This window comes from Dromaius novaehollandiae, chromosome 4 (genome assembly GCF_036370855.1).
Source record: "Dromaius novaehollandiae isolate bDroNov1 chromosome 4, bDroNov1.hap1, whole genome shotgun sequence".
NCBI lineage: Eukaryota > Metazoa > Chordata > Aves > Casuariiformes > Dromaiidae > Dromaius > Dromaius novaehollandiae.
In genome coordinates, this window is record NC_088101.1 from 12,284,744 (window position 1) to 12,309,969 (window position 25,226).

Here is a 25,226-nt window from a genome sequence, read left to right on the forward strand (position 1 = left end):
GCTGAGTGTGGCCAAAAGGAGCCCGAGCTTTGTGCGAAGCTGGGGACCTGAAACAGCGGCGCGCTGAGGGCCTGGAGCGCCATCATCGCTGCAGCAAAGCTTTCAAAACAAACCCAGGACAGATGCTGACATTCAGCTAATGCGATACTGAACTTCCTCTCAGAAATCCCAGACTGAGCTCCATTTGTATTTTGTAAATTCAGGGCATCAAACAAGGAAATAAAAAGGGTATCAGGTTCTTTTATTGCTATTGTGTCTGCCTGCAATACAAATATTCACAAATTCAGACAAGGCATTTACAAAAATCTAATTTGTATGTGTAATGTTCATATGTGTACAATATACAGAAAAAAAATCTATCTACAAATAGAAGATAATTTAGAAACAAGTTCAAGAAGAAAAAAAAAAAAGACAATCATGGTCAAACATAGCTATTTATTTTTTTCCTTATAAACAGCCTTCAGTTTCTTATTGAAAAAAACCTAGAATTTAAATATTTTGTCCCATCACATACAACAATCTGTATACATTATTTACATCTCTCAAATAAACATGTTGCAGATTTTCAGACATTCAACTTTTTTTCTTTTTTTTCTTTTAAATCAAAAGCTGTTTTGATTTAAAACTAAAATACCAATCAGTAACTACAAACTGAAGCAATATTGGCACAGTTAGCTTACAGTAAGGGTTCTCATCTTGCATTTCATATTTTACACCTTATTTTCTCCCATCTGTTTTAAGATTCTAGAGGAGGAGGAAAGGTTAGTGTTGCTTTTATAGTATCTTTTTTGCCTTTAGAAATGGCCCTTTATTCAAACCTCATTCACTGTTACTGCATATCAAGGTATGTGCTTCTGCGATATTAAGCAACACGATTTCAGCATACAGAAGTAGTAAAACAGCAGTGAAAATAAGTGTTCCCTCCGCGACACGTCTCTGAAAAATGTCAGAAGTTGCAAACGTACAAAAATAATGAGTATAGTTTAGTGGCTATAAAAATTAATTTCCCCTAAAAATACAATATTCTATGAACAATTTAGGGAGTCTGTTCCTAAAACAAAAATGTAATTTGATATTTAACTACACCGCAATCTTAACCTGGTAAGAGGAAATTATAATACAAGCAGAAAAATAAAAGCTTTAACACTTAGAATGACCAATGTTAGTCTCATCCTATAAGATAAAACATCCAGGAAAAGATGACAGGCAATCGTAAAACTGCCAGTGGTTTCAGTAGTGCAGTTTGGAAAAACCTGACTGATATTAGCAATGAAGGAAACGAGATTCAGAATACCAGTGAGTCTTCTAACTACAGAAAAGCAAGGAGTCTGTATTCACGCTGCAGCTTTTTAAATAGTCCAACTAAGACTATTTTATATACAGTAATATAGCACTCTGGCAGGTAGGAAGAGGGAGAGGCTGGCAAGAAAAAAGAAAAAACCTACCCAAAAGCATGTGTTTTTTAATAAAATTGTGTGTGGCGATTCAAGAGGGCAGCAATGAGAAACAGAAAGGAACAATCTGAAAGGTAAGTAAAGTCAATAGCAGCAGTATCTTACCTGTTAAACAAGTGTCAGGGAGATTGGAGAGTGTTCAGTTCCTAAATACTGAATAAGGACAGTGCTTGTCTATCTCGTATCTTAAAGTAAAAGCAAAAGTTCAAAATTCTACATTGCATAGTAAGCAGTAAAAGAAACTTGATACTTGCAAACGGGCTATCTGCCCCTTGAAAGTTGTTTTCTCCCCTCATCTACCATTCAGCTACCTGTAACAGCAGAATGTGGCTTTTTTTTTTCCCCCCCTATTTGCACAATTAACTCGGTTCCCTGACTTGAATAAGAACTACTCAAAAAACAGTTACAATTTCTGTGAGCGGAATTTCTCCACACAATTTAAACAGCGTCAACGCTGGCAGAGATGGCAGAACTTGAGTAGTTTAACAGCGTTTGCCCCATCCCGTCTCAAGGTAGATGACCTCCTGAAGTTACCACCCAAATCATCGACACAGTCAAATACGGTGGTAGCTGAAAAACGCCCCAAACCACAGAACTCGAAGACCTCATTACACTGGAAGGCCTTAACCAGCACTGACAGCCCAGCCTGGCTTTAAACCTCATCAGCACGTTCTGCTCCCGCTGACTACGCGGCCATAAGCTTTTGTATCACAGAGCTCATGACATGTAACAGAGAGTCCATTTAACTCGGGCCTAGAGCAGCGTGGGTTCTGTTCACAGGTTATTTCTCTGGGTTTTATTTGGGGAGGGGAGAAGTCCTCCCCACCCTCCCTCCAGCAAATGCACTATTTTATAAATACATTCACTAAATCCAGATTCAGTTTGTAAAACATGGCAACTTTTGTTTAGTACTTCGATGTGCCCTTACTTCAAAAGTGTAAACACACATGAACTTCTGGTCCCACACCTTTTTGAAGAAGAAAAAAAAAATTAAAAAGCTGCAAATACAAAGAGCACAGGGATACTGAATCCCAAACACTGCAAACGTATCTTTCATGTTGTTATTTTCAAGTGTATAATTAAACAATGTGTTCATACAGCTGTCAGGCAAATCACGATCTCCAAGCTTTTATTACATGTCTAGGAACTATTTGGTAAAAATGTTTTCTACCACCAGATTCTGAACACAAAAAATACACTACCCATGTAAGACTAATCTTTTACACAATATATTCCAATTCTGAACTGCAGCAGACGCCTTTGAGTTTCTAGAGCTGGCTGGAAAAAAAAAAAAAAAAGAAAAAGAAAGAATCCAGAGCAGAGGTATGAGAACAGCCAATGCACTGATATCACAGCAAATCCTCACTTTTCAATCTTCTTTTGAATACTTACTGGTACATGGCACCAAACCAACCAGACCACTTGAACTCTAATGGAGGATATCTCCTATTCAGCACCTTGGCGCAGACTTACGCCACTCTCATGTCTTGTTGCAGTGTGGTAACACGAGCCAGCTCTGCCGCTGGTTAAAATGTTCTCCAGTAAGCACACGCAGCACACACGGTCCCCTGAGCAGTACCGAATCAACTCAGCAAAAGAGCTTTTATTGGATATGAAGGTTAATAGCATTTTAACACCTAACTGCATCTGCAGCGCTACCATGCCTCCGTAGATGGAAGCTTATCAAACATTTCTCAGGTATGAAGTAAGCATAAAAGCTCACGTGTGCAAGATCAGCTTCCTGCCTAGCTGAAGTCTGTTTAAAATAGTGCAGTTCAAATTCAGGAGCTAAGCTGCTTTTGCATAGTCAGATGGATGTTATGCACTCCTGCAGCTCTGAAAGGACATTTCTCTTCCACATTATTTAGCCCTGAACTAAAAGAGTCCTCCAACCCTCTGCCCAGAGCTAGCATTACTATTCTACAGTCGCAAAACTAGGCTTACCTAGTCACATCCAGACCAGATGTCAAGCTTGCTACTCAGTTGAAAAAATATCCCACAGTCGCAAATAAGTGACGAATAATGCACCTGGTCCCTACAGGTACTGCCTTCCCAGCGGTCTTGGTTAACATATCATACAGCACATAAAAAGGGTGGTGTGCGCGAGAGGAACTCTTTTTCTCCGGCTATTAAGCAGAACAGGAACGGTACTCGCTCACTCCCATATTGGGATATTCTGCTCATGGGAGCTAGTTTCTTCCTTAGCACCATATTACTCAGTTCCTGTCTGCAGCATTTAGATGTTACACCGCTGACTGACTCCTTTATTGGCCAGCAGAACTTCCAGGGGAATTTAAGTGTTTGTCAGCCCAGAAAGTATATGTCCTATAAACAGCAGGACTGACAAAAGCACTGGGGTGAGTACCATGGTCTTAGGTGACTTGCCAAAGTAATGGAAATGCGTTTGTGCTTCTTGTTTGCTTTTGTCTTTAGTTGTTCTATGGCTTGCACATTTTTTTCCTCTGACTCCCTAAAGAGATAACAGATATTGGGTATCTCCCCTCTTTTCCTCTCACATGTGCATACACAAGGGAGAGTCAAGATCCTTACCAGCTGAGAAGGGATAAGACTTAACTCTGACTTTTTAAAACAGAGTTTCTTAAAACATTTGAGGGAAAGCAGTCTTTGCATCAGAAGTTTGACCCACCTGGTCCTTCTCATGTGCACTGTGGACCATTCTCTAGCTCAATACTGGATTTTCAAAACTGTGCTCAAGTCTAGTAAGAAACAAAGAGACAGAAGATGTAATAAATAAATCAACTGCTTCTGCTGCTGGACTAGGAAATTTAACTCAACTGAAGAATAATATTATTCTTCAAGTAAGGTACAGATTATTTTGAAATAAAGTATTTTAATTCAAAATAGTGCTTCTAGACTCTAAAATTAATGTATGTTTATCACTGTGCTTCTATACTGATTAGCTGGCTATACCAATGGTCACTGTCAAGTTTTGCAGGCTATTTGCACAGTATTTTATTTTTCACTCCATCTTAACATTTTCAGTCAAGCAGAAGTGCACAAAATGTAAGCTCAGCTGTTCTGTCACATGCTAACCTTGGTTTCAACTGTAAATTTTTGAGGTTCAAGAGTTAATCTAGTGTACATAGATCAGTTTATGTCTTCGCATCACAAAGACCTAAAAACGCTCGTCTCGATCTAGCCAAGCCTGGCAACATTAACCATCTAGTATAATATAATTGGGCGATGAGCGATACCGTTGGATAGCACATTACAAAACCTAATACAGATTTCTTTGAATCCAAAAATACAACAGCTGTGACGATCCATAAATGAACAAGAGAGAGTTACAGGGGTTTTGGCAAGGAGAAACCTGATTTCGATATAGTTGTAGCAAAGACTTCTAGGCCATAGTCTGTGATCACCCAGAAGCTAACTTGTCACAGACTTCTACTCTCCTCATCTCTGGTTTGAGAAAACACAGGGCTGGAGAGGCAAAAAGACTACCTGAGGCAGGGGAAGGACCTATTTTGATTATGTTTTCTCAGGAACAAAACACACACTTACCAAATGACAAACCACTAAAAATTCACCAGTATGTTCCTACTATTTTTCCCTGCCGTAGTTGCCTTGGAGATGGGCTGCAGTTTTAAATGGAAGAGAACACTACTGTGCTAACGCAAATCCCAAGCGGTCCATGAAATCACCTTCCCTCCAAGATACATTACCTACCACAGAAAACACTGGCCACCAGAGCTTCATCACAGAGTTGGGCTTTTTATTCCTAATTTACAAACATCATCTCGCTAGCTATTTTCAAGCCAGATCTTTCTTAGTATTACTCCAGTGTAGCTTTGACACTGAATATTTTCCCTAACTGTATTTGTGCAAACTGATGGTTCATTTGGCAAATGCTAGGAAACTTTACAAAAGTGACTGACCCAAGTTGATGCTTCCCTGTTAAAAAAAATACAAGCAACCGTGAAATGCCAAAAACAGTGCAATAGACAAATAACTGTTTGCTAAGCCCAGGCTCTCTGTAATTTTGAGACCACCTTCATCATTTTGATTTGGTGACTAGAACTTCACCATCACTTTTCTCTTTAAGAAATACCTAGCTTTGAAAAATTCTATATTAATCTCTCTAAAAAAATAAGACAAATATTTGTATTAAAAGCTGGAGATCATTGATTTAAGTAAGTTATGGCTTTTTTTAGTGTAAGCATATATAAATTTTTCTAAAACAAGTATCAGTAAGTGTCCTGGGTGTTAGTTCGTATCTTCTGTTTCCAGCAATGTTCAGTATTGTATGTGCTTTGCACCTCAGAAGTGAGTCTGCCAAGGCACTTAGAGAATGTAAGCAAGTCTTTTAGGGACTTCATGAGAATGGGCTACCATTGACACGATACAGAACCCATCCACCAGCGGAGTCAATTCCCCAACCAAGCATGTTTCCTTTATAAACACTCAGCACCTGCTAAAAATCCACAATGAATAACAACAATCAAAAAAAAGGCTATTTACTGCGTGTCACTAACAGACAAAAGATTTCCCCTAATAAAAGCACAGAAAGTAGAGCTTGGCTGTCAGTAATAACAGCACAAGTTTTTGTTTTGTCTTGTTTTTAACAAACAAACGAACAAAAAACAAATACCACACGCTCGCTTAAAGAAACAAGTGACTTGAGGAAATCCTCTTCCTTTTATCTGTCCTTAGAGGTGAGTTTTTCAATCAATTCTTGAAGCGGTGCAAGTTCTCTTCTATCAATAAGGTTGAATTCCTGTTACAAGGACAAAGAGAAAGACATACATACACATAGTGTTTTATTGGTGCAACTCAAGTGAGAAGTCTTATTTAGGTAGAAGTCAATTGGCAGTAAGCTCTTCAAGTCTGGGCTTAGCCAGTAGAGCAGTTTCTATCTGTCTGCTATTAACTGTATGGCAAAGTTCAAACTGCCTAAAGCTTTGTCCCCAGTTCAAGGGAGGAAACGTGTGAGGAAGACGCTCTTGGCTGAGGCAGTGGGGGGAGGAAGGAATGTAGCTTTTGAGCAAACACACTCTTTTCAACACGGTTTCAGATGTTGTTCTCACTCTCTCATTTGTTATGAATTACTGTTCTATTTAATTATTTGGTAGTGAATACATACACTTCGCTGAAGCCAACTTTTCAGCTACACGAATGTCCCAGCAGTAAATACAGATACAAACAGAATAAGACACGATCGGGTCTTACGAGTTGTCCATACTCATACAACCTTATCAGCTGTTAAGAAACTCAATGGGTGTTATGTTGATATGCTACTTTTTCTAGAACAAAACCGAAACCCTAATGTTCCTGCCAACCTTACCTGAACAAAAAATATAAAGTGCTTGAAAGAAGTGTTAAGATGTGCCTCTTCCTGTAGCTGGATCACTGGATCAAAGTGCTGGTGATAAATGTGAGCATAAACTCTGAAGAGACGCTTTAAAATTGTCTTTGCCACTGACATGAAATTCTTTGGGAAAGGGACACCTAGAAATAACAAAAACAATGGCATATTTTTTAAACGCACGTGCCACGTTCATGTATTTTGAAAGACGCTATAATCCAACCCTGTCTCTTGCATAAGGGCTGTTTTGTTTCACTCTCAACGGTTCAGCTGCTCACGTAACATAGACCAAAACACAAGGACAGGAGTTTTCCATCCCTTCAGTAGTCCAGTGCCTCCTGAATTCGCTCCAAGATGAATTTGGTTACATTTCTATGTTGCACCCACCTGGCTTCAGCTTCCAGCTACTGACTCTCATTATGCCTTAGTACACTTCCCTGGAGAACCTTCTCTGATCAAGAATCTTCTTCCTATACGGCCTCTGGCAGTGGGATTCAGCTGCCCAAATACAGGCACCTAATGCCATTAGTGTTGCCCACTTTTCTGTAGGTAACTGAAAGCCACCTCACTCACAAAAATGCTCTCTTCCAGCTGTCTCATGCTCACTGCAGACACCTATTTCCCTTCTGCTCATCGCCATCCCTCAGCCAGAGGCTTTCTTACCTGCCTCCTAAAATACTACAAAACATGCTCCTTTCAGACATTTTAGTGAAAATGACCCAGGACAGCTAAAATCAGTTTCAATCAGTTTTCTAGTGCATGAGTTTTAACAAAAACTGTTCAGGGAAGAGCAGCCAGCCACTGGGAGCAATGTTCTCTAACTGACAAACCACAAACTAAAAAAAAAAAATAAATGTATCAACCATCTAAATAGATTGAACCTTTTTAGCTTCCCATTACATAGCAGGTTTCCTAGTCAGCTTAGCTCTTTCACAGCTTTTCCAATTGGTGAATTCCTGTCTGAAGGTCAGAGGCCAAAGCTGGATGCTGTAAGGCTGTCATGATGCCACTAAAGCTTTAAAACACTAGCAATAAAATTTCCATACTCCTGCTTAAGTTTGCCGTGCTTGCATGTACATCACATTTCCTTCGCTGGCTACTGTCTCACAGGGTAGTTAACACTTAGTTGGTTATCCACTGTGAGCTTTAAGTCCCTTTCTGAATCACTGCCTTTCAAAAATATATCCCAGACACCATCCTATGAAAAGAAAAAACTGACTTCACAGAAGTACAAGCTGCAGTAAAAGAAAGATCAAGTCCCGACGTAGTCTTTTGGGCACAACTTTAATACGAACTATCACAATTCAATATTATTCCTGTTAGCAAGGTGGCACATTTCTACCTTGGTTCTGAACTCTTATGATGAAACACTAAAATCCATGTCATATTATAAGCAGACATTACATTCACACCTATTGAGCAGGAAAGATTTAGATTTTTGTCACTTCTTCCCAAACAAACCAGCCTCCCCTGCATCTCTGTTTACTCTAAGTAAAAACAAATGTCACTTGATTCTGACAGGTGGCCTTGTTTCTCTGAATAGGCTTATTGAAGATCTGTCAAATGCTTCAGAAACTATTCACAAAATACAAGCAATCAAGAAATTTCTCTTCCTTTTTCCACAATGGATCATAAGTCTAAGAGCAGCAGCAGCGTACTGGAAAGCTGCCACTTAGAAGCTTTAGAACAAATAGTTCTTCATGCCTCTAGAAGCAGGAATTTTCTTCTTCTTGTCGTTCCAGAACCGGCGGTGCTTTGTTACTTTCCTCATTTATGAAGGATATCTCCTTAAAAATATACCTCTTTTATTCTCATTTGAAAAAACAAAAAAAATATGCATTTAGGATCAAGCATGCAATTCCGCTTCCTAGAAGGTAAGGTCTAAGAGAAGTGCCCATCAGGACCAAGCATCTTTTCTGCATAAAAAAATCTGTGAGTTTGCACCAATTTACTGTTTAGAAGGTGTTGATAATCTCTTACCTTTTTCTAGGGGAACAAACCACTTCCCCAAATTAAAACAAAAAAAAAACAAAAAACAAACAAACAAAAAAAGGCATTCAATGAAAAAGGTCACTTATTAAATAGAAACAATACTTCCTACATTCTGAATTATGATGGACTTTTATTATTAAGAGTATTAACATATGGATCAGAGTTCATATGCTGGCACATAAATTTGATCTTAACAGATCAAAGTGCCTTTCTATATATAATGTAACCTTTCACAGCTGTCCTACTCTATTCAGACATTTAGGAGACCTTTCAATGCTACAAGACTTCAATATTTCTGCACAACTGTAATCCCAATATATTGTTCAAGTTTACTTATTTACTTTACCTATTTTAGATGGAAATAACGTTTCATCATCCAGCTGATCCTGGACCCAAGTCATCAGGTAATCAATGTACTTTGGTGCAGAGCACTTAATTGGTTTCTTTATGTTTGTCCCGTCTGCCCAGTGGTACTCATATCTAGGTTGGGATGACAACAACGAGACATTTCTTAACAGAAGTGAATCACACACACAGAGGCCTGGAAGGTTCCTCTTCCTGCTCTACCCCCCTTCCTCCCACACCCTCCCACAGCTCTTCCTTGAAAATAAGGTCCTGACGTTCCCGAGTCATCTGCAACTGCTCTGTACCCCTTCTCCCCATCACAATCCGACTTTAGCTGGCCACTCTTCTATAGTCCGTGAAGGCCTTCAAAAAACTTCTTCTTTTACAGGCGCGAGGCTCATTCATCCTTGGTTCTAATTCACTTGGCAAAATGCACATGGCAACCTGCAGTCAAAATATCCCTATACATCAAAAAGGTGCTGTAGGATTAGGTTTCCAACACTTACACAGAGCGCTTCTCCTTGAGAAAGGCAACAACTACTTACTCTTTTTTAAAGCTTTTTCTTTTCTTACTTTTTTTTTTTTTAAATGATAACCTGTTGAAGTGAAACATCAAAACATTACACTAAATTCTCATACAAATAAAAGCTAAGCTCCAGGGCTCAAATTGGTGAAGGCATCTGACCGATTTCCAACTCGAGCTGACCCATGCCTGCGCTCCATAAGTACGCTTTGTTCACCGAGTCAGCCCTAGCAACAGGGTTTTCTTTGACTCCATTTGCAGAGGTCTGCAAAGCGAGTGGTGATGCTCAACAGCTGCATCAGGTGCCAGTCAGACACATTAGGCCCCCAACACCAGTGGAAATGCTTTAAACTTGAAAGTGTTCTTACAGATTTTGCATAACTAAAGACCGAACTACATTTCTTCTTGTCAGAGATTCCAAATTACTATTATATTGAAGATATGGGACAAATTCAGGAATATGTTAATACCAAGAAACACTTATTACAAAACTGGAAGCTGGCAAGAAATGCATTTCAGCTAGTAGTTAGAAGAAAGCTTCTAAATTAAATAGTCCTCCCTAAAAAAAAAAACCATTCATATCTGAGGGTCTGGCATTGCCATCCAACCCACAGATGAAACATCCATTCAGGAAACCTGTTTCCAATTATACCACTGACTCACTGGATAGGTGTACGCCAGTTACTGTCCTCAGCCTTAGCGTCCTGTTTGTAAATGAGCTGAGATTCTCCACCTTTACAAACCACTGCATGATTATGGAACAATAAAATGTGTGCTATTTTTATTCTTTTCTATTCATATAACTACTAATGTTAACATCTTTTATGTAGTATGCTTCCTCAGTAGATTTCAGCATCATTCATTTTACAGTTACCATTTTAACTTCAGGAATTGTGAGAGCCATGGAAAACCATATTAAGCATTATCCACTTACATGTGCAACCACACAGAAAAGGTCTTCATGACATTAAAATGGAATAGATTTATTGACTGGCTTGGGGATAGCAATTCCACCTAAGTCAAGGCACAAGAGAAGATGGCTCATCTTGAGAACAAGTAGCTTTAAAAATCACACTTAACATTGGGAATCTGACAGTATCAGCTTTCAAGTGAATCAGTGTTTCTATTTCTTGCTAAGTACAAATGCATAGATCTTAATATTCTTTGCCAGTCCGTAACGTCTGAGCAGTTTCTTCTCATTAGCCCAGAGCTGCGCACAGCCATCTCTTCGATCTGAAAACAGCATCATTTCCCACGTCTGTTTTAAATCAGCCAGCCTTGTTCAGCCAACCAGCCAAAGAATATTGCCGAAGAAAGACTATCCGTGGGGTGAGCAGGCTGCCAAGCCAGAAGCGAAAAGGACTGCTGAGCTCTGCAGCTCTGAAATCCTCCCAGAAAAACTAATGAACAATGGTTCAGACTAGCAGCAATACTCCTCTAAAAAATAAGGACAGTGCTGTCAGCTCAAGCAGTCGTGCTCTTACAGGAAACATACCTACCTAATCTACAAGCTCTACCTAAATTCTTTTTAGGAGAATTCAAAGAGATGTTATCAACAGCTAATATTTGTTCTTTTCATGGGGGATAGCCTGCTTTATTTAATTTTTATTTCTTAGTACGTAGCAGTATGCCACAACATTTGAGCTGTCAACGCCATAGTTCAAACTTTCCCTTGCTACCTGCAATTAACATTGTAAGGACATTTGTAAAGCTCTTCTATTTTAAAGTTTGTACAGACCATTTGACATGAGCCATTTGAACCATTTCTGATCCAATCTGGCTTAAAATTTTGCTCAAAACTTTCAGTTGTTTTGTCAGAACAATAACTGGGAGAACATTTTCCAAATAAGCCAAAATGATCAGCACGTGCTGCTAACGATGGCATAAAGATACCGGTTTTATAATAGCATCAGATTAGAGGGTCTGAAAGCCTTTCAAAATTGTATATAAAAAAAAATTCCGAGATTCCATACATATTAAAACAACAACAACAAACTATATCTCAAGCTTATGAGCAAACACCTCCATCTCTGGTAATAGAAAAAAAATTAGCCTTATCATTATATGGCACTCCTCTGGGGAAAATATATTGTGAACAACCTCTAGTGTTCAGTAAAGTTTTTTTATGGGCAAAACAATGTGTGAGGGATACAGCAAGAAACACATGGCTTACACTAACAACTGAAGGAAAAAGCTAGGAATCCCTAATGACGCTGGTGGAATTCTCTAATACTAATAAATGTAAGTTATTTGGCATCTATAAATAGAAACCCAGCTATGCTTCTGACACTAGAAAATATCCCCAAGTATAAACGATCATAGGACCAGTGCCTTCCACCATGCAATTCGGTGCACATAGCCTGAAGAAAAATAGCTTCTGTAAAATTAAAGCCATTACTTTGCCCAACAGCAACGAAACTCAGTGGCTCAGTAAGGCCTTTTAAAGGATCCTAGGACATATACTTGGAACCGTCATCTTTAAATCTCAGCAGAATGGTATTAAATTGGACAGCTGAAAACACCATATTCTGTTTTGTCTCTGTTGGTCAAGTGACACAGGTGCAAAGCAGAGTGTCACAAAGGGGCAAAAGGATCAATACTGCTGAGAGACATAGCGTATTTCAAGGACCTGTGGGGTTTTTGTTTTGGGGTTTTTTTTGCTGCAGGCACAGTAAACAGAAGACAGCATAGTAACGTTCAACTATACCACAGTAGGCTCAAGTGGGATTTATGGGAGCTGTCCACTTCTCAGTGTCAAGCTAACCTTATTCAAACATCTAAATGCAGATGCACTGAGGACCTACAAACCTCATGAAAGTCAAAAGGGATCTCACCAACACTGGAAGTGAACTTAATTCACTCACACAAATGCCTAAATTTGGATTTTAGAGCCCCAGTTCAGATATCCAGCTTGGAACACTGCAGCAGCCATGCCCTCTGTGAGAAAAATAAAGAAAATTCCCTCCATCCCATACTGGTCAAAGAGCATATTATTTTTATGCAGATTCTTAGCTTCTTACACCACCTATTCCATTGATGGTGATGCTACAACTGTTAAAAAACAATGAGAAGTGGTAACCAGCTAGGGTTTGTTTGGCTAAAAATGGTTTGTTTTTGCTGAAGGAATGCAACATTACCATGAGCAAGCATATGTTTGGAGCAACACTAAGGTTTGGGGGGTTTTCTTAGTTGCTAAGAGAATGAGCTGAGCAGTGGGACAGAGAGCTCTGTTCTTGGACTTAATGTCAATCATTAACTAACTCAAGGTACTAATACCTTGTTAAAGGCTAATTCAACAATTCTCCCAACAAAGACTAGTACAACAGAAATCTAAGTGAGCCCACAGCACACATGCTGTTTAATGTTAGCAGGAAGGCCAAGACAGCGCTTTTTTTTCCCTCCTGACTTAAAAACAGTGTTCAGCTCCCCATCTCCCATCCAGGCCAGGAAGCTACCTGCCTCAGCTAAGCCCTTCTTTTCAAGATCGCTGCGGAAAGAACCACTGATAGCAGCTACACAGCCTCTCGCATTTGCTTATTCTTAAAGGCAGCCCTTTAGAGACAGTAGCTCTCCCTGCATCAAAAACTAACACAAAACACCCATGCATGAATGATGGATGATCTGTCCGTTGCCAAAGTGTTAATTTATTCTTTTAAATAGGTTTTGAAGACTCAGCACCAGTACCAGGCAGTGGATGCAGGAAACATCATGCGTAAGCTCTGGTTACCCTCCCACACAAGCAGTCTGGCTTAATTTTTCCATAGATTGCTACAAGCTTGTCAGTTGTGCTATGCGAGTTGTGACTGTGCCATAACGGGTGTCAAACCACTACGTACACATGAGCAGCTTACGACCCTTTTTCAATATATGGACCATAAGCATTTTTCCAGTGGAAATGTGTAGCTCTGCATTGTGAATTTAAGTGCAACTATAGGTTTCCTTTAGGTACCCCAAACATGGAGTTACTAAAATAAAAAAGCCAAGCCCAAGAGCAGATGCAGTTACACTGGAAGGCAAATAACTTCACAGGACTTGAATTGCACAGAAAGAAAACTCAAATCAGACTTTACAGCAAGAGGGCTTGCTGCTTTCAGTTCTCCCTAGTTATTCGTGTTACTGCTGCCTAACTTGTTTCAAATCAAAACAACCTTATCACTTGGTTCAGCTAAATCATACTCCTTTGTTTCAAATAGATGAGGATGCAGTAAGAGTAGAAGCTCAGCCAGCAGAAGAGACAGTAACCTTCAGCCTAAAAGCAGTAGAGAGCACCTAAGAATCAATGCCTCTTCCACTAATACAGCTGGAGCCAGAAGAGCACAGGAAAGAGGGATAAGAAACAGAAGAATTCTGCAAATATCAGCACTTGCATAATTTTTCCAGCAATACCTAAGAAAATTTTGAAAGTCCACTTGAACTTAAAGAATTTCACCCAAACTAAACACTGCCAGTCATGGCTGGCCTCCCAAGTCACCTGGTCCTGCACCTGTCTAGCCCCAGCCACACACACACTCTTACCCCGTTTTCACAGAACCCATCCCTGAGCACTGGTAGGGCCTGCACTGTTTGAGCAATGTTCTGCAAATGCTAGGCACAATGTCATCTACCCAAAAACTCTGCAGAATGCATTTCCTGGACTACAGCGTCTCCTTTCTACCCACTTCATCATTATTTGAGTATTACATAAATTTCTGTCAATGGTTATTGGTCCCTTTGGAGAGAAATAAATTGTTTAGATTGGCAAACAGATGACTACACCTCTAATTAACCTCAGCCCCCAAGTAACTGCTTCTCCTCAGACAAACAATAAAGCAAACAAATATTTTCATGATCTTTCTTAATAAATAAGAGTCTGTTCTGCATTCTGAAGCGCAAAGCTGACCATGGGCTATGTTATTGCACAACCTTTCCCAAAGTTCTTTTGTATAATAGCAAACTTTTCTTCGTTTTATATTTCGCCCCTTGCCTGGTTTGCAACAGCAGGTTTGCCTGCCCACACTGGTTTTGGCATTCAGCAGCGTCCATTGTTAGTTAAGGGACAGAGTGCCGAAGCTTTTCTTCATCTCTCTCGCTGTTTTCACCTTGCAGAGCTCCTACTCCCTCTGCCTCCCAAGCTCTCCTTCCCAGCAGCACCCCGTTGCCCCTCCTTGGCTCCACGCCTCACTGGCCGGGAATTCTGACTTCAGACAGTAACAACAAATTTCATTATAAGAGAGGAAGAGGTGGGGAAGGGGATTGTTTTTCTTTCTTTATTGCTTATTTATGATTCCAAGGTAGCTTAAAAGGAAGCAGTGCCCTCTCTCTCCACTCACTTAGAAATGCAGGTATTTTCCACTTTGGAAAACACAAAGCAGCTGGAAAGCAAGCAACAAGACAAACGTTCAAAATCTGTACAGAAGTATAAACAAGAATCAAGGAAGTGAAACTTAGAACTGAGTGACAGCATAAGGGATTTTTATTCAAACTGCTCAAAGCCGTAGCTAAGTTTCTCATTCTAAAACTTACTGCAACATCTAAAAGAAAGATTTTTGATCACCCTAATCACACACTTGCAAATAAAAGCTTCAAATTTGTATTTAGGAAGCCCTTAGTAACATATCTCAACCCAAGGAAAAGAACAATTTCGATAGCCATGCTATTTCCCAGGCTAAATACAAAATTAGAGAACCATTCCCTTGCCTACTTTCTTACAATGCTTTTTGTAAGCTTTGTAAAAGCTTCAAGCTTTTTACCTTCTTTAAGTAAGAAGACATCCTTTCCACCCATAGAAGTTATCCTATATTCAGCATTCAAAGAACTGAGCTAGTCTCCAGTTTTCACATGCAGAATAATCTCAAAAATTGCACATTCTCAATGATGTGTAAACGATAATCTTACTTTGGGCCAGCAGACATCACGGGGCAACTCTCCTCTGTGCAGAAGTCTGTAATGGTTCCATACAGCATATTGATCTGGTTGAAGAAGTCGACAGCTGTAAAGCATTTAAAACAGCAATTATCACTCTGCAAGGTAATTGCAATGCAAGCTTCCTGCAGCTTCAACTGCAAAACACACAGTGCTGAAGAGGGGTCTGGGATATATATATATTTTTTTAATGATAAAACCTCTTCGTTATTGCTCTTTAAGGTATATTACAAAGGAAATGTGGAACATGACCACCAACTACCTTTGTCAAACATTCCCTGACAAGATCTATTGCACTTTTTACCATAGCAAAATCTTCATTTCAGAGGGAAAGAGAAAGCAGAGTTACTTCCTCTTCCAAATGCTTGGTGCATTCTATTAGAATCCCAAATTCTACTGGCAAGTTTATAATAAAACAAAGATTTTCAAGTGTAAACTCTCCAAGTAGAGAGAACTGTTGCTCATTAGCTGACACAAATGTCCCTCAGGCCTCATATCCCAAAAGACTATCTTTCCAAAGAACATTTATGTTACATTAAAACACTACACACATGGAGGGGGGAAACACTGTATAGAAGGCATTACATAGTTAGTGTGAAGTGAATTCTGTTCCTCAGATTATCAGTTCATTACCACAAATCACCAGTTAATCCACAATGTTTCCTCCTTTAAAAACTATCCTTTGAGTCTTGTTTTTGAGTTTTTTTGCTTACGTTTTATTACGTTTGAGAAAATAGTTCTCTTAGCCGAAGTTTTTTTAAACAGTCTACAGTTGTAATACCCAATTAAAAGACTGAAAGTTAATGTACCTAAGTATTCCCACAGTTTCTACTACTTTAAATGGGAGTTTGTGTGCTCAGAACTTTTGAAAAGCAAGGCTCTTCTTCAATAAGCTAACGGTTGGCTTGGTTTTTAGGAACTGTGACCACTGTAAACAATTTATAGGAATCAGCTTTATCTCCTCCTAATGAATGCGCCCCCTTGCAACTGCTGGGAAGTACAGAGCACTACCAAGGTATCGACATATAAATTTTATCATCTCAAAACGTCTTTCAAACAAGGGATGTCACAAGTAAAATTTAAAAGGAACCAATAAGAAGCGCTAGGAAGTAAAATTGAAACTAGGCAGGGTTAAATTCTTACCACTAAGTAAATGTATGACACGGTTCCAGAATAATAGCTGCAATAAATATTCTTATTTCCCTTATCCTAGAATAAACAGCTGCTGTAACTTCTGCTTCTGCAGGAACCCAAGTAACACAAACAGACAAGAACTTAAGACTGGTGGGATTGCCTTTAGTGTCCTCCTTTGTTCATTCTTATGCATGGATGAAATTTAGCAATCATACCAACACCCAGATCAAGTGTTGTGGAATCCAACTCCTTCTATTTTCCCACAGTGCTTTACACATTTCACTACTACACCAACATACCCTCAAGCTGAAAGGGACTACATATAATGCAAAAATAGGGTTAACGTCCTAATGCCCAGTTCGTGCTGCATTGCCTCTTACTCTTAAGAGCACTGGGCCCGCCACCTTGGACAACAGGAGCTTTTATAGCTAGAAGCTTCATTTGGCAGTCACGTCTGCAAGGCTAGTCCCGGTGGTGAGCAAACAGCGCACCGTCTGCCTGAGCTTGCAACATGGCATGTTCTCATACGATCAATCTGCAGGGCATTGTGGAATTAAGAGCAGCAATACCCTCTTCTTAATCTGGTGCCAAGCTATAGGAAAGCCAGTGCTGTGGCTTGTACTTGGTAACCAACCCAAATTCATGTCCTTTACTTAAAACTACAGAGAATTATATGTCCTCTAATGAAAAGGAGGTCGACATCCTGAATTTCAGCACCAGCAGATACCATGTACCATGAAAGGAACTGGAGTGATGAAAAGAAGGGGATAAATACTTTAGCTCTCCTCACTGATTTTTCAAGAGAATAAACATTAAAGTCTACATTCACATCATGGCAGCAAATTACAGATATTGTTCAGCAGATGAAAAATACAAGATACCACTGTGTCATGACACTTTCCAGGTATCAAAAAAGGGAAGCAAATAAAAACTGGTAGGGCATGCATCCAGCAGTCAATCTCCAGCAACTCCCCCCCACCCCCACAGAAAAACAACAGCAGAAAATAGCAAAAAAAATAGGGAAGGGTTGACAAAAAAGTTACAGAGGATGAGGACTGCTAAAGCTTATTTGGGCAGGGAGAGGAGGTATTTAACACTGTAAACACAGCAAGAAGCACTTATATGCTGCCCTTATTTCTTAAGCGTACAGAAGAACTGTTAATTAAGTTTCCAATCCCCACTCCCAGAAGAAACCACAGCCCAATGTTTGCCTCAAGGCAAGCGTGTTCAAAAAACCCACACAGACTTTGACAGGGTGACTGATTATTGTGAAGCCCACTCTTGCAGTTCTCAAAAGAGCATGAGACATACCACCCGTCTGCCAAAGCCAGCAGTGTCTGACAAACATGAAAAATGCAGGTACCTCCCTTCCAAAACATGTAATACAGTACAGTGCCTGCGTGCATTTTCATTTCCTCTTTTTACTCATGGTTCTGAAGTCTGTAGGGTTTAGTTTACTTGTTTTTCAGTACTTTTCTACTTGAAGTTTACACTGCTGTATTTAAGCAAGATTCTCCTTCCTACCCCCAAATACGTCTTTGTTTTCCAGACACTTTTTCACCTTTATCAACTATAAAGCAATAGGGGGACTGTATTTCTCAAATTGTTTTTAATGCTTTTGAAATCAAGGGGTTTGCAAATGAAACTGAAAAGAAACTGATTATACATTTCTTACCTTAGAATTTTGTAGTTTGAAAACATACTTTAAAAATTCACAGGTAGTCAACTCATTACTGGAAAACATCAGTAAGGCTATGGGTTGAGCAAGAATTAGAAAAGAAGAGTACATTTGTGCCTGTGCTCTCAGTACATGAAGGGCAAAACCAACCACAATAAGTAATACTTTTATTTACTTATTAGACATCTCGATCAATGGAAGAGGCTTATAGCTACCATTAAATGGTATTGGGTGTAATAGAGGGATGCTTTAAGTCAAGGAAGCAGCTAATCAGGCTAGTTAATCACTTCTGGGGGGGGGGGGAATCAAACCCCCCACTTTGCTGCAATGAGGCATGGAAGAGGACCATTTCATTACAGAACACAGCTGTTGACAAAAGAGTTGGCAATGCCTTGTTTGGTAAGCGCTTCACTGCCTTTCCCCACCCAGCTAATTTAGCAGTCAAATCATTTGGGAGGGGAAAAAGACCACTACCACATAGGAAAGAAAAGACATGGAATGGGAGATCCACCAAAAGCACAAGGTTGCACGCAATATATGAAGGGTCCTTAGTAAAGCTTACTCATAAAAATGGGCTGACTTTTTTTTAGACTGTTCTGCAAGGCAGTGTGAACAATTTTTTATTAAGAATCGTGTGGGCAATTTCAATGTTCCCTGCAACCAGCGGCAGCTCACGTACCAGAGCACTACGTGGCTATGGCTAATTAAGAACTGGAAGGCAGAGGTCAATACAACAGTTTCACTTCCCAAACATGTCAAAGAGCAAACAGAAACAGATAGAATCACATAAAATAAACAATTACAAAACATTTATCTTGAGTCCAATTTATACTGCACTGCAGTGTAAAATCAACACTGTACAATCAAGGAAGTCAAAAACACAAAAGATCAGAAAATAACCAGACAGGACCCAGGGCTTGAGGCAGCTCACATCCTGCACGGCCTGCATGCGATCATAGGACTTTGGCTAATCCATTCTTTTAGGTCAGAAGAAAGGCAACAAATTCATGAAGCAGGGAGAGGAAGGAGGAGGAAACTTGGTAAAGCAATCAGAAAACACTAGTTTGGGCACCACTGTTTGGCCTGCCCTGGCTGAGAAGAGAGCTAAGAGAAACTGCCTTATAGGAAGTTGAAACGATCACGTCAAAAACTTACCAGAGCAAAGGCTGACAATGTGGTAGAAACAAAGCAAGAAACTAGATTTAGGAATACTGCAAAGATGAACTTCTGTGTTTGTTATAGACAAAACAAAAGCCAAGCTATGTATGTGACTATAGTCTTCATGTGCTCCAGACTTGGCCCTCAGCACTTAGCTAAGGTAAGGTTTTAAACTTGACTGTAGAGGCTTGGCTATACCACTGAGCAACAACCCTAGCAGGAAGTGCTAGACTGGACACGTTAAGAAGGTACTGACAGGCTGTTTTCTAAAAACAGCACTGCCATTTCTACCTCAGCACTTGTTTGCGAACAAGTGCTCAGTCTTTAACCACTAAGAATAAGAATTATTTTGTTACCAGAAACATATTTTTACCACAAGGAGCATAAGGAGTTTTTGTCTTAGTGAGCCACTCTGCAGCTGTCAGCAATAAATGACAAGGCATTCACCTCTCCCAATTGCAGCATAGCGCAGAGTGGTGTACGCAGGACAGAAGAGCCCGCCACACTAGCAAGTAGCACGTAGTTATCCTTCAGCAATTGTCGGTCCACATTCAGTGTCCCCTCACAAAAGACAGGTTAGCCAACTTACTGTTAACTGCAACCCACTCATTTAAGTCTTCACCCTCTGGAAGCATAACGGCCATTCGGAGATTACCGCTTCCGAGCGTGGCTTCGGCATGTTTTAGCAGCTCGTACTGGTGAGACCCCTCTGGAATATTCTTCTTTGGTTTGAAGGTTTTAGAAGAGCGACTGCCACTGCAAAAGGGAGAACATATATTTAGAGAACTTATGAGAAGGGAGGGGAAGAAGGAAGGAATGAACAAGCCACGCACAACCACAAGATTAGTGTGACTTATCCCACTCCCCAATTTTCATGTAAAAAAGGGGTATTTAACAAAAACTGAGACGGGTAAGTTTCAGATGCTTTTATTTGTTTTTTTAAGCAATTAAATCCCTCCCCGCTACCTACCATTCTCACCTGGTCACCCTACTGTCAAGGCAGCTGGACAACAGGGAATGCTTAGACTCCTGTCTCTTTCTCTCTGTCTCACCAAATTGGATCACAGGCAAGACAGAACCAGAAAAGCACTTATTTCCTCAGAATTTCAATAGCTACATTTCAAGAGCAACAGTCTTGCTAAATAAAAATCTTCAGCCTCAACAGCCATGAAAGTTGTCACCACGATATGGGATACTAAATAACAGAAAAACCCATGTCCTTTTTATCACCTCCCTTCCCTTCAAGGGACACAAAATGTCATCACACATGCAAAAGTACATTCAGGAGGTAAGGTCAGCTGGTCCAGACCCCTCTCTTTTCAGATCAGCTATGGTGTGTTAAATAAGGTGTGTTGAAAATAAGCAGCTACTATTTGGAAAAGCATGCGCTTTGGAGTCTTACCTAATTCAAAGCAGTATCTTAGCTACTTGGATTCACCAGCAGTGTATTAGATCCTAATACTTGTGTCAAAAAGTTGGGGGGAGGGTTAAATGGCAACATAAAATACACTTTACAAGTATCTGGTACTGTTTAGGAACTTAGTTTTTTTAATTGCAGTTGTTCAAAAATATGAAAACACTTTTGCTGAAGACCATCTTCCTAACTATACGTTTGTTTGAAAAGCACGGACTGAATCAGAAAAAAGTTTAGATACTTGAATGTTAAATGATGGCAGTGACCCCAGACAGCACATTAACCCTTAGCATGCCAGAAACATGAGATGCACAAAACTCCAAATATTTGGGGAAGAAAAGTGTCAGATAAGCCAATGTGTGTGAATTTTTAGTGTAAGCGTGAAGAAAACATTTCTGTTAGAAAAAGAAAACTGACCTCTCAATTCCAATGAAAGGATAGAATGCAGTCAAACCCAGGCCACAGAATTTTTAATACAAACATTGCCCAATTTTCATTTCTTGTTACCAAGTATTTGCCAGTTTTTCAAGAGCTCTCCACAGGACTGAATAGCATTTTTCTTTTTTCGTGGTACAAAAAATTGTTCTGAGGTAGAGGGGGAGGATAAGGGTGCTCCAGGTCTCACCTAGTGTTTAAACTGCATTATCAAACACGCAAGGGTTTAGGTGATCTTTGGATCAATGGTAATGCTCATGGTCACAGAGAAGCACTCCAAAAAACTTATTTTTCATTTTGTTCCCCCCAACCACCACTCTACAGCTTCATACAACAGAAAATTAAGAAAAATCGCTCATTTATAAAATCCTAAATGCTAACAGCTCCAGCAGAGACACTATGCATGCTAAAGAATACCAAAAACATTGTTCTCTCCAAAACACATGACAGGTGATTAAGAAAACATACTGCACGCCAAGCATGTGACAAAACGATCTGCAGTTAATTAAGTCTCTATTTAAATCTGAACAAGAGCAGGTTAAGAAGAAAACATACTGAAACTGGAGATAAGTAACGAGCTTCCCAAATGCTTTTGGGGAGGTAACATCTCCTTCTCCATAGGAGAATCCTTGGACACAGACTGGATGCCACAAAGCTGGCTGTTAGAGATCTCAGTGGTCCTGGTCCTACTCTGACATTCCTTTGCCACAAAGCAGCACCATTTTTCCCTGGCCTCAAGAGTAATCCTGTTTTCTAACCCTCATAAAAAAGCACTTTGCTGGACTGAAAAGAATTGTGGGATGGTATAGGTGATTACGCACAGGACAGGGTATAATTCTGATGGATACTAGGTGCCAGAACAGCACTGAACAGTGTCTAGTGCAGTCAGCTACTGAACACAACTAAGAGCCAGAAGCAGGAAAATGTGTGGCTCACATATACTCTGTTACAGGACACGTCTGACATGCACTCAGTCATTTGCATTTTACCCTAAGCAAGGATACCAGATTCAAATCTTAAATAAAATAATTGCCTTCCAGTGGGAGTGAGAAGCTATTGCGGCTCAGGACTATCCCTTCCTCTCCCACCCCCCAAGCCACCTGCATTTGTTGCCAAAACAGGTTCAAACCAAGTCAGAAGAAAAAGCAGCTGTTAACTGCCCTCCCCTTACAACTGACCGCTAGAGAAGCGGGTTTTTCTCTTCAGGCAAACACACACACACACTTTATAGCCGAGATGCCAACAGGGGGAGTAAAAATACCATCTAAGGCATTTGGCAATGCCAATATTGGCGTATGTCTGCATGGAGAGGGCTGACGCAGGGTGACATTCACAAGAGTAAGAGAGACTGGTATCGTTATCTTTGCACGTGTGTCAGTTTAAGCAGAAGAAAAACAGCCTAAGAGGAAGAGCGGCACATCACTTCCTGACTTGCCCGGAAGATTTTGCTCTCGCTACATAACTCAACCACTAGGGAAACCAACTCCCAACACTTTCGCGCAAAGCAAGCCAGAGGTTTCCAAGAACTTAACACCACTCCAAAGCTCAGTTAACTCATTCATCACAAGTGAGAAAGGACAATAAAAGAATCCCTTTCCCCCCTTTCTCCGTCCCCCACCTTCTCCCAAGGCCTGGCATACGTCAGCTTCTCTTTCAGTGCTGTTACTTAGATACAGCAAAGACGACTGAAAAACGTAGTTGCTCTAACTGGCCTGGTGCAGTTGCCTGAGGCAAGGTGTACAAGCTCGCTGTACAGACTGCTGGGTGGATGGAGCTCTGTGTGCCTGATGAGAAAAGCTGCTCCATCAAGACAGAGGGAGAACTTACCACGAGGACCTAGATGCAGAGAAGCCAGCAGTCAAAAAAACTACCGTCAGAAGAGTGGCACCCCACTTACGGCTTCAGCTCAAAGTCTTTGTCCAGGAGGAGGAGATGGAGTAGGAACATACAAAGCAAAAAGCAGGAAGAAAGCTTTTTTCATAACTAAACCAGCAAATGGTTTGTTTGGGTGTTATCGAGAGGGGTAAGTCAGCAGAGGAGGCCCAAGGAAAGCACGCTGAGGGAGCTCCCTAAAGAACACCATCTATTTTGAGAAAACCCAGGGTAAGGATTCACACCGTATCCATCCCAGACCGTGAGCTTGCTAGATAACAAGCCACGTCACTGCAGGCCTGTTGAATATCCAGAGAGATCTTCCGAGATCAAAGAAGCAGAGGAAGCATGACGTGTCGGAAAGTTGTTAGATATCACTCAACCTCTGCTATCCTGCTCCCCATAAACAGGGAGTTTCTTCCCATAAGCTGAAAACCCCCCCATAAAAACAGGGTACACAACCGTTTGGTCTCATCAGCTCTCCCAAATAAGCCATTCCTTCTTTATAAGCCTGTATTTGTCTCCACCACCTTTCTGATCATTACTTCTCCAATTCAACACAGCCATTCCTAAAACAGCAGGAAATGGCCTCATGCCGAACACACTCAGCAAAGTGTTCAAAAGGAAACGTAAGTAGGGTAAATTAAGGCTGCTAATCATCATGTGCTATGGAAATATCTGCAGTTTTGACAATAAATTATCAAAATTCCATGCATTTATGCAATTAACCACGCAAGAAGCCAGCCAACTGCATGAGATGCACTTCCTGATAGAGTTCAGAGACACAAGAACCTAATACAGCTTCTCTAAGCCAAAACGTTTACAGGACAAGTTTGTTCTTGGGCAATGTAGTTGTAAATGCCGCCACAAACATGGTTTCAACTACCCTATTAGTCCAGAAGCTCTCCTGTTATTTAACCAATACCATCCTTTTTCATTTACATCTTGGCACCCATTACTTTAATACCACTTCAGATGCTTACCTTTGTTAAGTAATCCTGCTTCCTCCCTAAATCCTGAACACAACAGCTTTTGTCTTATTCTTGCTTTCTTATAGTATGATTCCCAATACTGAGTTGAAGGCATCTTGCCAAAAAGGAAAAAAAATCACTTTTTAAATTATTATGTCAAGCCAGTTTGTATGAAACAGATTTAGAAAGCCTTATTGCTCCAGGTCTATTTCCTCAACTACCTGGGCATAAAATGAGGAATGTATGTTTTAAGAACTCTGTTTGGTGGCCGTCCAATTCACATAGTAATACACATCTTCATCAAGTACGACATTCGATTTTCATATATATTTCGTAATAGAATTAGTTATACCTGTGGATCTTTTCTCCTGAGAGTCTAAAATGCTTAGAGCTAGTAGGCAGGACCTGCCTTTCCCTGTTAGTCCCTGAACTCTCCTTCAGTTTTGAAACATTACATTAACGCAGAAGTGGAAGGGGGCAGTAAATCTCCCTGAAACACCACACTGATGATTTCATTTTCCTTGGACACTAAAAGGACATGAGATAGTGAAAACACGGTGTCATCTTCAGAATTTGTCAAAATCCACTTCTGTTCTTCCAAAAGGAACTGACTTCCCCCAAAATTCTTGCAGTTCCAAGGACACTGAGCTCACTTGACTCCCACACTCAACATTTCTAGAAAATTGTGCCCTTCTATTTTTACAGGTAAGTGCAGTTACAGCAGTGCCAGATGCAGTTTGATCTAGCACTAAATCAGGCAGTGTGTTTAAGGCAATTACTCATCCAGCTGAGCGGAGTCTCAAAGCCTCGCCGGGAAGCCACACCTCCGAGCCACCAGAAGCGCTTCCCACTGCCTGAATCCCACACGCTGCCGCTTTGCCTCACAAAGACGTCACAACGCGCCTGCAAGCAACAACACAGAACTTCCTCTAAAGCTGTAATTTTATTTAGTCATCTGCTGACAGGGAGGGTTTTAATGATGCAGATTCTGCAGCCTGCTCCATGTTAGGTTTGCAGAATCAC

The 25,226-nt window shown here is 40.3% G+C and overlaps 1 protein-coding gene across 1 annotated transcript in view; it reads right to left on the reverse strand.

The window, feature by feature from the left end:
* Positions 1 to 220: 220 nt before the first annotated feature.
* Positions 221 to 25,226, reverse strand: part of MOB1B (MOB kinase activator 1B) — a 43,160-nt gene continuing 18,154 nt past the window's right edge. Inside the window, exons 2-6 of the mRNA XM_064510432.1 lie at positions 20,101 to 20,267; positions 15,515 to 15,608; positions 9,119 to 9,252; positions 6,760 to 6,923; positions 221 to 6,192 (exon numbers count right to left, since the gene is read on the reverse strand). Coding sequence (XP_064366502.1) covers positions 6,115 to 6,192; positions 6,760 to 6,923; positions 9,119 to 9,252; positions 15,515 to 15,608; positions 20,101 to 20,267 — 637 coding nt within the window. The 3' untranslated portion in view covers positions 221 to 6,114. The remainder of the gene's footprint in view (positions 6,193 to 6,759; positions 6,924 to 9,118; positions 9,253 to 15,514; positions 15,609 to 20,100; positions 20,268 to 25,226) is intronic.